The sequence below is a fragment of the Gymnoscopelus microlampas genome, assembly GCF_963454915.1.
Source record: "Gymnoscopelus microlampas genome assembly, chromosome: 18".
In the NCBI taxonomy this organism is placed as follows: Eukaryota; Metazoa; Chordata; class Actinopteri; order Myctophiformes; family Myctophidae; genus Gymnoscopelus; species Gymnoscopelus microlampas.
The window spans coordinates 40,237,112-40,254,683 of record NC_139955.1 but is presented as its reverse complement, the minus strand read 5'-3'; the positions used below and the strand labels follow the sequence as shown (position 1 = coordinate 40,254,683).

Sequence of the window (17,572 nt, the reverse complement as noted above, 5' to 3'; positions counted from 1 at the left end):
GTCTGTGTAGTGTGTGTGTGTGTGTGTGTGTGTGTGTGTGTGTGTGTGGGGTGGGAGGGGGGGGGGGCTTTGTTGATATTCTGCAGTCCTGCGTCTGTTACCAAATAAACGAAGGTAGGCTATAGGCTATAATATATATAGACCCCCCAGATTACCGGACCGAGACGCTGATCTCGTCTCTCAAAATACTACAAGAGAGAATTAAGGCAAAGCGTGACACACTTTCTGTTGTCGGTGGCTTTTTTTTGCTTTTCTTCTCAAGCGGGTGTCGCTCCTCCAAGATGATGTCGCTCATAGATCTGGATGATGACCAGCGGTGGGTCCCCACGCACGTCAATGTGACCGTGCTCCGCGCCAGGGAGCTGCGGACGAAGGGCAAACACGGGAGCCGTTATCTCTACACCATCATCCAGGTGGGCAGTGCAGTGTGGGCTAGGGCCGCCCCCCCCTGGAACCCCCTAATGACCCCCCTTACTGCATGGGGGAGTCATTAGGGGTTCCAGGGGGGGACGGCAGTTGCCACCCCTCACCATAGCTTTGGCATTTAACCTTATTTCTTCCACTTCTGAATGTAAATTTTCTTTTTTTTTTCTCCCAGCATTTTAATCTGATATTTTGGGCATGTTATTATTACAGGTGAATGTATTTATTATTATCATTATTATTATTGTTATTATTACTCTCCGCAGGAGAGTTTTGTTTTCACTTTCTAAATATGACACACCGATTGGTCAAGCCTCACGTGACACGTGACAATACGGTGAAATATTGTATAAATACATGGCGTCACTTTGGCGGTGTCTTTGCCACCGCCAAAGTGAGGTAAGACAGGAACCATCACGAAATGGCTGCATGGCTGATACATAATTGGCAAATAGGACAGATAGGACACTTATATAGACAGGAGGGATATGACACTTACACAGACGGATAGGACACTTATAGTACACAGACAGGACGGATAGGACACTTATACAGACAGGACAGATAGGACACTTATACAGACAGGACGGATAGGACACTTATACAGACAGGACGGATAGAACACTTACAGTATACAGACAGGACGGATAGGACACTTATACAGACAGGACGGATATGACACTTACACAGACAGGACGGATAGGACACTTACAGTATACAGACAGGACGGATAGGACACTTACAGTATACAGACAGGACGGGTGCTGATATATAAAACGCTATATATTTCACCGGATATCTTGAAAACATCAGTTAAGACAACTTAAGGAATAATCACAAAATGGCTGAGAAATGAAGGACACTGAAACAATTAGATAGGACACTTACACAGACAGGACGGATAAGACACCACTATCTGTCTATCTGTCCTGTTTATACTGTAAGAGTCCTATCTGTCCTATCTGTCCAATTATGTATCCCGTCCTACAGACAGGACAGACTTATACAGACAGGACGGATACAGGACGGCATAAGAAGTAGAATATTCCTAGAAGTAGAACACTCCCAACATTCCCAACACAAGTCTGCCGGCGGAGAGTTGTGCTCCGAGGAGCACTTTTTCTAGTTACTATTATTATTATTAATATTATTGTATTTCTTTCCTTCCAAAATAGCAGAACATAGCCGATCTACAAGCTCACAACGCATGGCATCGCGATGTAGTGAGCTTGTAGATGAGCTATTTCTTTATAATAATAATAAATTGTATTTGTAATGCACTTTATATTTGACACAAATCACAAAATACTACATGGCATAAAAAGTCAAGAAAAAAGATTAAAAAAAAAGAAAATAAAAATATCTGGGGAAAACAAATCATATCCATGGACCCCCTTAAATCAGTGGTCACTTTTTCCCCTCAAGTTTTTTTTTAAATCAAATCTAACTGTTGCCTCTTGCAGGTGGGGAAGGAGAAGTACACCACGGGCCTGGTGGAGAAGGCTGCGATGCCCGAGTGGAACGAGGAGTGCTGCTTCGAGCTGCTCCCGGGCATCCTGGAGGCGGGGGGCCGGGGGGACTACCCCCCTGGCAGCGGGGACCTGGTCCTCACTGTCATGCACCGGGTCCTCATCGGGCTGGACGTCTTCCTGGGCCAGGCCATCGTCCCCCTGGACAAGATCTTTGACGACGGCATGTGTCCCAGAGATGAGTAAGTAGGTTCTATTATTTAATTCATTCACATGGTGTCCGGGTAGCTCAGTCGGTAGAGTAGTGGTTCTCAAACTTTTTCATGTCAAGGACCCCCAAATTGACACTTATTAGCCCGCGGACCCCCATTTGAAAAGATATGCCAGGGACCCCCCATAAGAGACAATTTTTACGACTAGCAGTGATTCTCGACCATTTTAATTTCAAGGACACCCAGTTTGACATGCATTTAGGCTACAGACCCCCATTTAATGGCATTTATATCTCTGGGACCCCAATTCATATTGTAAAATCAATGTTAATTTAATGGACCCTAACGGGTCCATTTGGTTCCATTTGGACACTCTCAGAGTTACAGACCCATAAGGGTCCATTTGGTTCCTATCCATCATTTAGCTGGGGACCCCCTGGAACCCCCTCAAGTACCCCTGGGGGTCCCCGGACCCCACTTTGAGAACCAACGAGTCTCGCCTAAGTGACCACAAGGTCTTGGGTTCGATCTTGGGCACCGCCAACTCGGCGAAGGAGTTGCACGGCTTTGGTGTGGCGAGTCGTTAGCCTGGTTCCAGACAAATCTGCCAAAAAAATTGCCCGTGGCAGATTAGGTCTGGCCCCTCTCAATAGAGATTGGATTTATCTCCCTCCGAAGTTGTGAGGGACCAATCAGGGGTGAATCCTCCGTAGAGCTCCCTTGTTGGCTGTTTAGCTTGTTTGGTCAGAGCAATTCAGTTTGAGTTTTTTCCCTCTCGTCTGCTTCTGGTGCAGGAGCAAGCCTATAGGTAATTTAGACACCTTTCAACTAGATGCCATATTCTCAACTCTCAATTCCTATACAGATCAACTCCAAAGCGAAGCAGTGCTACGACTAGCGCAACAATGCTCTGTGTTTTTGTTTTGGTCCAAGCTGCCTCAGCTTTTCTGAGGACTGCAGACTACTGCCAACTCCTGGTAGGGAGAGTTATTTCATCTGATGTCCTCTAACGCATGCGCACAACAAAGTGCCGTCGGCCGACCGTTTGCAATAGTTTGTGCGGTGTGGCGACCAGAACTTTTGGACACCTGGAAATTCGACATCATCCGACTGCCAGTCCGTTGTAGTCTGAAGTAGCCTGTTTGGTGGAGAGCCACCTTTAGACTCTGACCAAACTCCAACCCTTATATACATCTGAAAACCCATGTGACGACACATTCTTTTCTCAGTATGGCTTCATTCTATTTGTGTACCTAAACTATCTGTTCCGACACCCATTTGTATTGACAAGCTTGGACACATGCATCTCAGCAGCCTAAGGCCATGTCACAGGTCACTAGACCCCGAGCTTACTCTTCACTGCAAACTGGTCACACTGATACAGAAGCACACATAAGAGTTCTAAATCAAGAACTCTTATCGTTTTCAGGCCAAGGACCCCCTAGCTGAGAGAGAGATGAAGCAGGACCCCCTCTATATTGTTTAAAATTGTGTTTCAGATGAAGTTTTTTTTACTTAGTCTGCTCTTTTTTCCCTCTACACCTATAGCCTCTTTGCCAAAAATAGCAGATCTACAAGCTCTCAACGCCTCGCAGCGCGAGGCGTTGAGAGCTTGTAGATCTGCTATTTTCGGCTAATGTTCCCCTCAGAAAAGGAATTCTAGGGTTCAAGTGGTTAATGTAAAAAAAAAACTAAATCCTATCACACAACGATTTGGCGGACGCCCTATAGTAGCTCTGAGGACCCCCTAGGGGTCCCGGACACCCTGTTGAAGACCCCTGTTCTAAATGATAACGTATTCAGATAGTCTTAACATTGTCACAACTCTGTCTGTCTGTCACCTTTATTGAGACTTAATTGTCTCTTCATGGACCTCACTTAGGCTGTTTTAATGTCTGCATATCGTCTCTGTCTGGTGGAAACCTCATACTGTACGTCCAAAACTGTTACTTTTCCAGGATTCAAATAAAACAATTAAAAAGATCTACAAGCTCCAAACGCGTCGCTTCGAGCCGTGTTTCGAGCTTGCGGATCTGCTCCTTTTGATGCTTTTGTGTGACGCTGTAGTATGATCAAGCAGGGCATTAACCCATTAAGACCTGAGGCAATTCTTAAAAATGTTTTCTAAATCCTAACAGTTTTTTGGAGATTTTTTTTTTTTTTTTAAATCACGATTTAAAAAAAATAGCAGATCTACATTTGGCTATTTTTCAATAGCCAAATAAATCTTAAAGTGACACAGATGCGTTCCAGGTCTTAATGGGTTAATTTACGAAAGAAAACACAACAAGTTCCAGTATGGAGATGAGAGGTTTCTGCCCGATAGTGACGATTATGTACACACAGTTGCATGTTGGTCCTCCCTAGCCCGTCCCACAATGCATTGAATGCAACGCATCACGATCTTGATCTGATCTGATCTGGTGAGATCAGGCGGTGGTGGTGATGTTTGGACAGTTTGTACTGTGGAGACAGTGAAGGCTGCTGTGGGAGCCATGTGTGGGACGTAAGCACTGGGACAGACAAATTATGTTGATTCAGGAGGCTGCTTGTTTGTATGTCGGGCAGAAACCTCGTATCTTCATATTCTTAACTTTTTGTGTTCTTTCGCAGACTGTCGCCCTACTTGATCACGGGTGCAGTACGTTAGTCCGACAGCGCATTCCTCCGACAGCGCAGTGCTCCGACATTAAACAGTAAACCCGAACCAAACCCGCACCCTAACCCTAACCGCACGCGGATGCCACATAGTCGGAGAAAAGGTCTGTCGGATTAACGCATGCCTCCCCTTGATCACACTACATCGTCACACAAAAGCATCCAAAATAGCAGATCTACAAGCTCGAAACGCGGCGCGAAGCGACGCGTTTCGAGCTTGTTGATCTGCTCCTTTTACTGTTTTTGAATTTGAATCCTGAAAAGTAACAGTTTTGGACGTATGAGGTTTCCACTCGACAGAGACGATAGACACAGTTAACCACTTTCAACATGGCCTCCATATTTTTGGGCCTGTCATTATAGACCAATTATTTGTTTACTAACATTGAGCCTGGACGCACAGGTGATTGTTTCACGCAATCAATTCCCAACCTGTTTCGGGGTGCACTGGTTTCAGCACACCCCAACCCCCTCTTGTGTGTGTGTTGGCTAGTGAGACGCGTCCTAACGAGACCTGATATAATGGGTTTCGTTGCGCGCATACTGGCTGCACGCAGCCAGTATGACGTCGTCTGTTAAGGGGTCTATAGGCATAAATAGTTTAAAATGTGGCTTATAAGTGCTTAATTTGACAGAAATGCACCTCAACAGGTAAAAACCCATGTCCCTTGAGAGTAGCTAATTCCTGCGACTATACATGGATTGACACAGTTACATTTTGTGGTGTGATGTGATTGATATTATCTATAAAAAATCTTAAGAAGACGTGTTAGCTCATAGTCAAGCTGCAGGGCAAGACCTGTCCTGGCCTGTTTGAGTGTCTGAACGGAAGTACTGGATTTCATTGCATTGGAACATTATGAACACAAATTACATTTATGTTTGGCTATTAGGCTTTGTAAACACAAGTTGGGGCATATATGACAAAATAATATACATATTTAATTACTTTATACTTAAAATAAAAAACGTAACAAATGTTAATTTAACTCTGAGAGTGTCCAAATGGAACCAAATGGACCCGTTAGGGTCCATTTGGTTCCATTTGGACACTCTCAGGGCCGTTTCAGACTATGGTTTCGGGTGCGCACCCTGGGCCACTTGGCTGATGTTGTGGTAGTGTGAACGTTGCGTATCGTTCCCCGAAACGGATCCCCGTTCCGTTCCCGAAACCACCTCCGGAGGCAGTCTCGGATCCGAATCATGCGTCCTCGGAGACGGTACGCTGCAGTGTGAAAGCAAGCGTACTGTTTGACGGAAGTGGCCCGCTATTTGGAATAGGTGACGGTATATAAACTCGCCAAAAACAGTCAACAAAAAGACGTCGCAGATCAATCCACAGGGGTTCAACCATGGCCGGATCCCGCAGTTTAATTTCATCATTAAATTATAAAATGAACCCGCGGGATGATGCGCTAAAACCCGCAATATTTATATATAAAACATTTTTATTTATTTATATAAAACATTACATACAGAAATAGAATGAGAGCGCGAGATAGAAAGAGAGGCCGTGTCATGGCCATATAATGACAGCAACAATATATATATATATATATATATATATATATATATATATATATATATATATATATATATATATTATATAGTATATCTTGTGGATATCTTGTGGAGTTTCAGCTACTATGCATCCCAGAAATATATAGCTTATAAGGCTTTGTAATTTGAAATTTGTAAGTAAATATGGTAACTCATTTAGATGTAGGCCTACGTAGGTTTATGGTTTCCCAAGGACATGATGCAATTTCTCTTTCATAACAGATACATACATGTGCCAGATAATCCCCGCACAAAGAGAGTAAAAAAAGAAAAGACGTTACTTTATTTAGTAAGACATGAGAAACAGTAGGCTACATGGAAGTACAATTCACAATACAAGGTTTCAGTCATTCAGTCCGACTTCACTTTATAGGGAACGGGCATAGGGAGGAGTCGAGGCGGAGCCTAGCTACCAGTGACGTATTTCGGCAGCCATCTTACTTAGCCTCGTATCAATAACAACATTGACAGTTACTCACAACGTGTCCTGAACGCACAGTCTGTGTAAAGTCTACAACACATTAAAGGACAGAAGATGGACCGGGCAATGTATGACATTACCATACAGAGAGAAGCTGAACGCGGACGCAAAGGCACGCTACCTGGGAAAAATGTCATTACATCTGTGCCCCTGTAATGACAGTGCCCAGTCAGAGTCACAATCATTCATTTCATATTGGTTCACCTGAACCGAAAATAAAATATAGTCATCTTGAGTACTGATTATCTATATATTATTATTATTATTAGCGAAGTATTATTATTATTATTATTATTATTATTATTATTATATTGTTCATTCATTAATCATTGAGCTAGTAAGTGAATGGAACGGGACCTGTGTTGCCAGATTTCGCGAGAGAAATAAGCAACCAGGTATATGAAAACAAGCCCAAAAGAAGTGGCTTTGTGACATTGGCTACTTGAAAAAAATAGCCGATCTACAAGCTCACGTGAGCTTGTACATAGGCTATTTAAAAAAAAACTCTTGCAATAAAATAAACAATATTTGGATTTTTTTTTAAACATTCTAACAACACAAATGCTCCCTGGCACAGACAATATTCATGACAATATTTGAGAACCACTGGTTTATTTTTATTTTTTTTGGAAACAAGCCTAAATAAGCAATAACACTTTATAAATAAGCCACACAAAAAACGCAACCCGTCGCAAATACCAATTTTACAAGCAACTTAACAGAAAAAGCCAGAAAAAGTTCTGCCCAAAGTCGCTTATAATAAGCCGACATGGCAACGCTGATTCTCTCCCAGAAACGGTCTTATCAACACAACATGTTTATATTTTTATTGTGTGCTGTCATGCTTGTTTGAACACGGGTAGAGAGCCTAAATGTGTTTGTTTCATTGTATTTAAGATATTCGATATAAATTCTTTTTTTTTAATGCCAGATTTAGCTAATACTGCCGTAAACGTCCCATTCAAACTGCTAGCCTAGCCACTTAGCCGATGCTCTGCTCTGAGACTCTGAGCACAACAGATGTTTATATTTTTATTGTGTGCTGTCATGCTTGTTTGAGCACAGAAGCATATGTGTTAGAGATTATACAAGTTAGATATAGATAGAAGAGAGGTGGAAGATAATGTACATCGTCTACACATTGCTGCTTGCTGAACGAGCAGGACTACAGAGTGTTGTACAAGGACGTACTAGCGTGACCAGATAGATAGTAGAGAGATGGAAGATCATGTACACAGTGTCTACACTTGCTGCTTGCTGAGAACAACGAGCACAGGACTACAGAGTGATGTACCAGGATGTACCAGCGCGACCACAAAGATAGTAGAGAGATGGAAGATCATGTACACCATCTACACTTGCTGCATGCTCACTACAGAGTGATGTACGGATGTACCAGCGCGACCAAACAAGCTAAGGCTTATGGCGGCCAAAGTGGGCGGAGTTAACGGCGTGACGAAACTGTGACATCGCTACGCCCTTTCCCTTATGGCTAGTTGCCTTTTCATAAATGATATATTTTTGTACTTAAGCTGTCGTGAAAGTTTATAATATTTAGAGAAATGTAAAGTTTCAAATACAAAAGTAGTAGTAGTTGTGAAGGTTAGCAAACTGGACATTTAGACTGAATGTTTCCTGTATCCTCATCTTGCGCTAATGCACACAAGTGTTTCACCAGGTTTTATTTGTGTTGTTCTCATAAGCGTGCATCCGTTGTCTGTCAACAACACAGCAGTCTGTGCCTTGACTTCTGTGCTCTCAGTGCGCTCCTGCGCTCCGGACTCTCTCCCCAGCGGCAACGGCAACCCTATATTTATGCGCGACCAGCACAAACATTGTCGCATAGTTGATGACGTCTGTGTCCACTGGCGAAGCACTATGTGCATGCCGCCACCTATAGGATCGGGGGTATATATGCAAGTGTATTCGAGCGCGTTAGAGACTTGGCCAGTGTGAATGCGGGCCAGCCAAGCGCACTCGGAAACGGAGCGGTCTGGAGTGCGCACCCGAAACCATAGTCTGAAACCGCTATCAGAGTTACAGACCCATAAGGGTCCATTTGGTTCCTATCCATCATTTAGCTGGGGACCCCCTGGAACCCCCTCAAGTACCCAGGTACATGTATTTATATAGCACCTTTCAAAACAAATGTTATAAGGTGCTGTACACTAAATAAACAAAAATAAAACAAGAACATCACGGTGGCAGTGGCTCAGGGGTAGAGTGGCCGGTTGAGCGGCCGGATGGCAACCGCAAGGTTCCCAGTTCGATCCTGGGTTGGTGTCGAAGTGTCCTTGAGCAAGGCGCTGAACCTCTAATTGCTCCCGAGGATTATGAATGGTCAATCACTGAATTCAGCGGTGTGTTATTATTGAATAATGACCGCTGAGCTCAATAACAGACCGCTCGCTGTCTAGTGTCTAATCAAAGACTCAGAGCACCTGGCCGCACTGCTTGATTTTTTGCCGTATCCAACATGGCATGTAAACAAACGCACAATGTCATTCATGCTAACCATTGCTCTCAAGAATGTTTTTGTAAACAAATGAAGCGAGAAATAGACAATGCAGTAACCAAAAATGTATTCCGTTTTATCAATACTTTAGATACCGTAAGGAATAAAAACCTTTGTTTTGTTGTTACTTTTGGTCAAAAAGTGCTAGGCGCCAGCCTAGCAATGCTGGATTTATTATAATCCAGCATTCAACCGAGCCGTGTAATAAATAGAAATAAACAACATTACAAACCAAAAATGTTTTTGCGAAACAAATGGGTTTTTAGCAGCTTTTTAAAGGCATCGACTGACTGCATTCTTTTAGCCTCGGCAACCCATGCCTTTTTTGTTTCTCACATTGACCTTGGGGTGCAGTGGTTAGGTTGAATAAGCCCGTGGAGAGCTTTATAGGTGATTAAAATTCAATTAAAATTCAATGTGTAGCCAATGTAATGAAGCAAGCTAGACAGCAGTGATGGAAGAAGTACTCAAATTCTTTACTCAAAGTATCAATACCACAATATGAAAATATTTTGAAAATAGCTGATCTACAAGATCACGTGTCGCGATGTGACACGTTGTGAGCTTGTAGATCAGCTATTTGTAGATCAGCCAAAGTTTGAATAGGGCTGAAGTGGTTAATGTATGTTTTTCAATAATACGTTTCCAAATTTCTCCAAAGTTGTAGTGGAGTAAAAAAGTGCAATATTTGCCTCTGGGATGTAGTGAAATTAGAAACACATTTACAGTAAATTAAAAAAATACCTCAAAATAGTACTTATACGTACAGTACTTGAGTACATGTACTTAATTACTTTCCACCACTGCTAGAGACGGCTTTATCGTTCCAAACACTAGCTTACTGTACACAAACAGACCTTTAAAGTATTTGCCCCTGGTAGCAGCATGCAGTCAGAACAGAAAGCCTACAAACATTTTTGTTCTGAAGAATGTAAAGCAGAGGTCATGTGTTCAGGAAGAACACTCTCCAGGCAATTTCTTTACAGCACACTGTTATGAAGCATGGTAGGCTAATGTATAGCATTAACATGTCCATGATAATTAAAGGGGCTACACCATGAATTTCATTTTTTTTTAGGTTTTTAGTATTTTTTGGGCTCCCCAGTGTCTCTTGTACCCAAACAAATATTTGTTTTTAACATTCAGTCATTCATGCTCACAGACAGTCAGATTGTGAGAAAAAATACCTGGATGTTTTTTAGGCTTACAACCTGTTTAAAACGTATTAGGGGGCAATATTTATATATAATATTTTTTTTTTAAATTCATGGTGTAGCCCCTTTAACTATGGCTGACAATGTGTAGTTTAGGCCCAACTGTTTGGTTTGGGTGGGAAATTCACGCAAGTATGAAAAGTATGTCGCACGCACGCACGCACGCACGCACGCACGCACGCACGCACGCACGCATAGAGAGAGTAATTCAAGCTGCAATTCAGGACCTCTTTTAGTGAATAAAACATGATTTTAACCAACGTGTATGGTTAAGTATGTTAATACAATGTAAAGTAGCAAATCTGCAGAGGTTGGAGGTGGTCTCCCTACTCTTCCACTGAGGAATTTACGCTCCATATTTTATGGGTTATATACGTAGGAACACTACTGGTTGACAAGAGGTATTACCTGAATCTCAAAGTGCAATATCTCCCCCCCCCTACCTGTATACAACTGAGCATTCCATCTTAGTTCACTGGTTGAACGTTTGCCTGTGGGTTCGAATCCAGAGAAGGACATTAATCTTATGGATTGCAGCTTTGTGCCACTTGTATTGAATCCCATTATCGCTATTCTGGGGGGGAACATTCGTCATAGAAATGGCAGATCTACAAGCTCACAATGGGTCACGTTGTGGTCCAAGCATAGCCTCGTGTAGCCAGACTATATCACTGCGTGGTAGTGATGCGCGGGTCGGGTTTTTTCATGACCCGCCCCGCGACGGAACCCAACCCGCCTCAACCCGCCCCGCGAACCCATATATAAATCTATGGCTCAACCCGCCCCGCGACCCGCGATTTTTTTTTTATTCTGTAAAATCATGGTTAGAAAATAATCCCCAAGTGTATTAAAACTGTTTTATTGTTATTTTTCTTATTCTTATTAGGAATAAAGACAAAACAAGAGCATGTGATTTTTTTATTTTTTTTTGCGTGTGAGAGCGGCTGACCCGCTCTCCAGCAGCCCGCATAATTGCCTCGAAATTCTGACTTGACCCACCCGCGCCGCGGGTTGACCCGCGGGTCAACCCGCGCCGCGGGTTGACCCGCGGGTCCCGCGGGTTACGGGTCAACCCGCGCATCACTACTGCGTGGATATGAGTCTGGTGCTTCCATGAGGACGTTTTTTTTCCCATGGGGCAGGATCAAAACAATGGCCCATGACGCAATTGGTTAGACCTACAACCAACTACCAATTACAGTCTCCCATATTCGAATACTGGGCCCTGATTGGTTACCCACGTCTTCTGGAGCAGGAAATGGATTCTCTATGGAGCGGTGCCAGACCCAAATCGCAGAGTGCAATTTCTTTTTGCACTCGCAGATTCGTCTGGTACCAGGCCAGTCCAAGCACAGTCAGTACAGTTGCAACTCAGGTCTGTTTTACCAATTATATTATTAGAGGGTTTAAGAACTAAAATCCCACTGTATATCGTTCTGTCGGGCAGAAACCTCTTATCTCCATATTTTAAATGTACTTGATCATACTACAGCGTCACACAAAAGCATCAAAAGTAGCAGATGCACAAGCTCAAAAAGCTGCACGAATTGACACGTTTTGACACGTGGACAGACGGACAGACAGACAACCGTGACAATGTTATGGATATCTGAATAAGTTACTCTTATGTGTGCTCCTGTACACCTTGTTTTGTAGTATTGATTGATTGAATACTTCATGTGTCAGAAATGTACCCAGCACTTGGGTACAGTGAGACATTAAGGCTAAAACGAGAACACAAACAAGTCCTGGGGGACCTTGTTTCCATTGTCGTCCTATATGTATTGTATTCAATTCATCAACTTAGCATACAAAATAATAATAATAATACATGTCATACAACAAATACAAACACTATACCGTATGTACAAAAGAGATGGGACATTTCTAAAGAAACCAGTGATTCACAACCTTTAGTTTAATGGATGGTGTCAGAGCGTTTTGGTGTCATAGTAGTAGAATGAGAACTTTCCCATGTTTGTTCTAAATTTGGGTGGTACCAGATCATGGTTACTCCCTCTAGTGTTGTGGCTATGGGTGTCACTCACTTTGGAGAAGTAGTCTGACAGGTATGAGGGTATTGAGAGAAGAGAGAGAGGATAGAGGATAGAGAGTGACACCAAATATCTTTGCTGAAAATAACCGATCCTACTGCTCAAAGATCTCGGCTGCTAGATCGGCTATTTTCGGCGAATGTTCCGCCCAGAATAGGGATGCTAGGGTTCATATGGTTTAGGTGTCTGGCACAAGTATATTTACTCTCAAGTACTGATACTGCTTGTACTGGAGACCAATTGTCAATACTTTTACTTCTACTCCACTGCATCTCAGAGGCAAGTCATTTCACTCAACTACTGTGGATTCAGAAATTCAGAAATTCTGCCCCAAATGTTTCACTTGGGCCCGTTATAGCGCCACCAGGAGGCCCCTTTTTGACAGTACTCCTACATATTTTATCCAAACGTCACTCAAATCGGTACACAGTATCTCTATAGTTATGCAACAAAACTTTTCTTTCAGATGTTTTATATTCCATCCTGATTGGCTAAGAATGGCTTCCAAAGTTTGCATGAGTGCTTTTTGGATATTATTCCTTCATATTTCATGCAAATCGGTACACATGATCTCTATAGTCATGTGATCAAGACGGATCTGTTTGATTTTTCATATTCCATCCTGATTGGCTAAGATTGACTAAAGTTTGCAGGAGTGGCTCGTTTGGAACAAAATGCTACAAATCATGAACGCAGCGTCCGATTGCGGTGAAACTTTACACGCAGATTCGCACTACGTTGAGGACAAATGCCACCCTTTCTACATTTCCCTATTATAGCGCCACCAACAGGCCGATTTAAAAAAAATATTAATAATAATAATATTACCCCTACAGATGTTGTCCAAACATCATGCAAATCGTTCCATATTATCTCTTTAGTCAAGTGATCAAGATGGATCCGTCCGATCCGTCTGTCCGAGGAGCACTTTTTCTAGTTAGCTTTGTATCTTTGTAGCTGAGGTTCAAACCAGCTCAATCTTTTTGTAGCTTTGTAGCTGTTGTAGCTTTTGTAGCAGCTAAGAACGGCGGATGTATCTTTGTATCTTCATGTTGATCCATTGGAAAACGATGGTAGCCTGTAGCTGAGTCACATTTTCTCCCTATCAGATTTCATAAACACTGCACCTCAGTTCTTCAAGGTGCTGGTGGATAAAGAGATGTGCAAGAATGGCTTCAGCACTTTATTTTAAGCACATGCATGAAAGGTTCAACAGAACATTATGTCATTTGTGCTGATGTGGTAAAAAAAAAGAGAAGGTTATTATGGTCTCTGTGCACTTCAAGATATAACCACAAAAAATACGAAAATTGTCGATATGTAAGCTCGCTACTTTTGATGCTTTTGTGTGACGCTGTAGTATGATCAAGTAGGGCATTCATTTACAAAAAAAACATCTGTCCAGGAAGACGAGACCCATTTTCACTCACTGAACATGATTGTATTTGTCTTTATCATGCCCATTGGCCACTGCTGAACCCTTTATGTAAACATACTCTTACTCGCTGTAGTACGCACTTGCAATTATTAGCAGCATAAGTGAGCTGGCAAGAAGAAAGCAATTGTGCGTTGCTACAGTATAAGCTGAGCCATTCTCCTTCAGTCAGCATAACAGTAGACCTTGCATTACACACTGCATCTGCCATTACAATCACTGGAACGGAACATGGAAGACAGGCCGAGCATAGCCATAACCTCTAAAGCAGTGGTTCTCAAACTTTTTCATGTCAAGGACCCCCACATTGACATGTATTTGGCCGCGGACCCCCCATCAGAAAAGGGTTTGTGCCAGGGACAAACATCAACATTTTATTTTAGTAAAAGTACAAAAAATAGTGGCATCAAAATATCCTCAATTTCTTTCAACATTTTGTCTTGTCTTGTGTTTATCTACAAGCTCACAATGTGTCGCAATGCGATGCGTTTTGAACTTGTAGATCGGCCAATTTCAAATAGACAAAACATAAAATAGGGCTTGATTGGTTAATGTATGTTTCATAATAACCAACTAAATCTACAAAGTAACTAGTAACTGACTTTTCAAATAATTGCAGTGGAGTAAAAAGTACATTTGCCTCTTAGATAGCATGGACTAGAAGTATACCACTGATTCTGTCTTGTCTCTGAAGTGAAACATGGGGCTGGTCTATAACCTTTTGTTTGATGTGTGTTTATCAATAGGCCCTTTCATTAGAGGCACTGGCTGTGTGACGCACTTAAAAAAAATGTAAATGTTTTAACTGTCCCGAAACGATCAAGACCCTTGCAGTCAGTTTTGATTTAGTCTCGCATAGCCAGACAACTTTTCCAGTTTGGAACTGCACATCCCGAAAATCCGAGACAGGAAGCTGTCACCTGTTCGTCATTTCCGTTAACGAAAATATATCTTTTTTTTATTTTTTTATTTCCATTTCTGCTAACCAGCAAGCTATATATGCTTAGATGATTTTTATTCATATTAGGATACATTTGCGTGACTGTACAGACGAAAACGGAAGCGGGGAGGAGGAGGAGGCGTCACATCCGCTTTATCGCTTGATCAACATTCAGAGCTTCCGTTGCTCCAGACTGTGTGATGGAAGCATTTGAAAGTTGTGGGAGGCGTACGGTCCGGCTTTCGAGACTAGTTTTGATTGCATGCCAGGCGACAATGGTGACAGGCAACAATCTGACTGCGATGCTTCCCCCCTTGCAGTGGTGTAAAGTAACTAAGTACATTTACTCAAGTACTGTACTTGAGTACAGTTTTGGTCCTTTTACTTTACTGGAGTATTTCCAATTTTCACAACTTTATACTTCTACTCCACTACATCTCAAAGGCAAATATTGTGCTTTTACTCCACTATAATTATTTGAAAAGTTTAGTTACTAGTTACTTTGCAGATTTAAATTATTATACTTTAAACCACTTCAGGCCTATTTTATACCTAGGCTATTTGAAAATAGCCGATCTACAAGCTCACAACGCGTCGCGTTTTCAAACATTTTAGTACTTTTACTTTTGGTACTTTACTGAAGTAAATTGTGAATTCCGGACTTTCACTTTTAACGGAGTATTTGTACAATGCACTATTGATACTTTTACTTAAGTAAGAAATGTGAGTACTTTTTCAGGCAACAATCTCACTGCGATGCCTTGCCACCCCCTTGCCTTGCATGATGAATAGAGTTAGTTATCTCATAAAAAAAAGTCACCCTGTGTAGTATCCATGCATAATGTCGCTGATCCACAGGCATCCACAGAAACTATAATTATACCCAAGATGGCGAGTGTAAGGCCTACTTTAAATGCCTAGCTTTGTATATCGTATGTCGGGTGTCCAAAACTGTTACTTTTCAGAATCCAATAGCAAAAGTAGCCGACCGACAAGCTCAAAACTTTTGTGTGACGCTGTAGTATGTATGATTAAGTACGGCGAAAAAAACACAAACAGTTAGAATGTGGAGATAAGTGGTTTCTGCCCGACAGCAACGATATTCTTCAGTAAGTATGTTCCTGCTCTTGCATTGAACATAATGAGTCATACCCGTCTAGAATTATGTTTGTAGTCTCAGGTTTCTGTATCATCCCAGAATGTCAGAGGTTTCAGGGGTAATATTGTAAATCAAATAGATTGCATCCTGTTGAGTTGCAACTAAAGCTGCAAGGTTCTTTATCATCAAAGATTATTATTTTATTTTTTTGCCATGTAGTATTTTAAAGAGCCCGTAAACAGGAAATGCTCTGTTTTGGGCGTTGTGCTTTAGTTTAAGTCTAGTATTAGTTGACAAAATGTACTGTTGATCTAAAATGCATTTTGTCGGGCCGCAATAGCATCGTATAATGCCTGATTTATACTTGCTGCAGGCCGAAAATAGCTGATCTAATTTACAAGCTCACAAAGAGATACAGAGAGAGACAGAGATACAGAGAGCTTGTAGATTGGCTATTTTCGGAACGCGACACCCACACGCAGCGAAGCATAAAATGACTTAGTTCTACTGGATCTCTTCACTAGTAGTTTGTGAACTTGTAGAACGACATTTTCAATTTATTTCCCTATTTTTTAGGCCATATTTGACAATTCGGCCAATGTTTGACTTATTTATTTTTTTTAAAAATGTTTGTCTTAAAAGTCAACACATTGTCACTTGAGAAATGTGCAGATAGTGTGTTGGTTTGTTTACTGTTGAGTGAGAAAACAATGTTGCACATTAAGCAAATCATATGGGGACCCCCAAACATCATTCGGGTACCCCCCCCCCCCCAACCACTGTTGTAGTTGTCTAGTGCTATTTTCACTTTTTGTTTTTATCGTTCATTGAGCGTAAACGAGGCAAAAGTTTGAAACAAACGTGATATATTGATTTGACCGTCAAATCGCTCCCCCACCATGCAGCCCTTCAGTGTGGAACATTATCCCACCGTCCGACATTTGAATGGAGCAAAAAGCAACAACGGCGCGGCAACATCTGGCTTTAATTGCAGGCCCTCCTCGGTTCCCCTCGCCGCTTCACTGTGCTCTCTGAAAGTCACATTGAATTCCAAAAGCGTTTATTTTGGCTCCGGAGCATGTTTCTGGTCGAGAGAGGGGGAGAGAGAGAGAGAGAGAGAGAGGGGGAGAGAGAGAGAGGGACTGGGAAGAGTTCCACCACAGTCAGCTGTTTGGAACAGGCTTGTCACACACACAGTACCGTACAAACATAAGCAACGGGTGGCAGGTGGCTGGTGGGAGGAGGAGGAGGAGGGGGGGGGGCTGGGAACTTGGATTACAATATGCCCTGCTTGGAGAGGGTCCATTAAATCAGTAGTTCTCAAACCTTGATGTTATTGTTTGGCCGCGGATCCCCGTCTGAAAATGTTTCTGTGCCAGGGACCCCCAGAGGAGAAGATTTATGTTAAACAAAAAATGCAAAATCATTCACGATTTTTCAAACACTTTCAAGATTTTTCAACACATGTTCAAAAAATAGCATACAGTATGTACAAGCTCGCGGCACGGCACG

At 42.2% G+C, this 17,572-nt stretch overlaps 1 protein-coding gene across 1 annotated transcript in view; it reads left to right on the top strand.

Annotated features, from left to right (window-relative positions):
• Positions 1–281: 281 nt before the first annotated feature.
• Positions 282–17,572, top strand: part of LOC311065453 (uncharacterized protein) — a gene marked incomplete at its 5' end in the record, with an annotated part of 31,432 nt that continues 14,141 nt past the window's right edge. Inside the window, 2 exons of the mRNA XM_084085808.1 lie at positions 282–413; positions 1,887–2,134. Of these exons, the coding sequence (XP_083941934.1) occupies positions 282–413; positions 1,887–2,134 (380 nt within the window). The remainder of the gene's footprint in view (positions 414–1,886; positions 2,135–17,572) is intronic.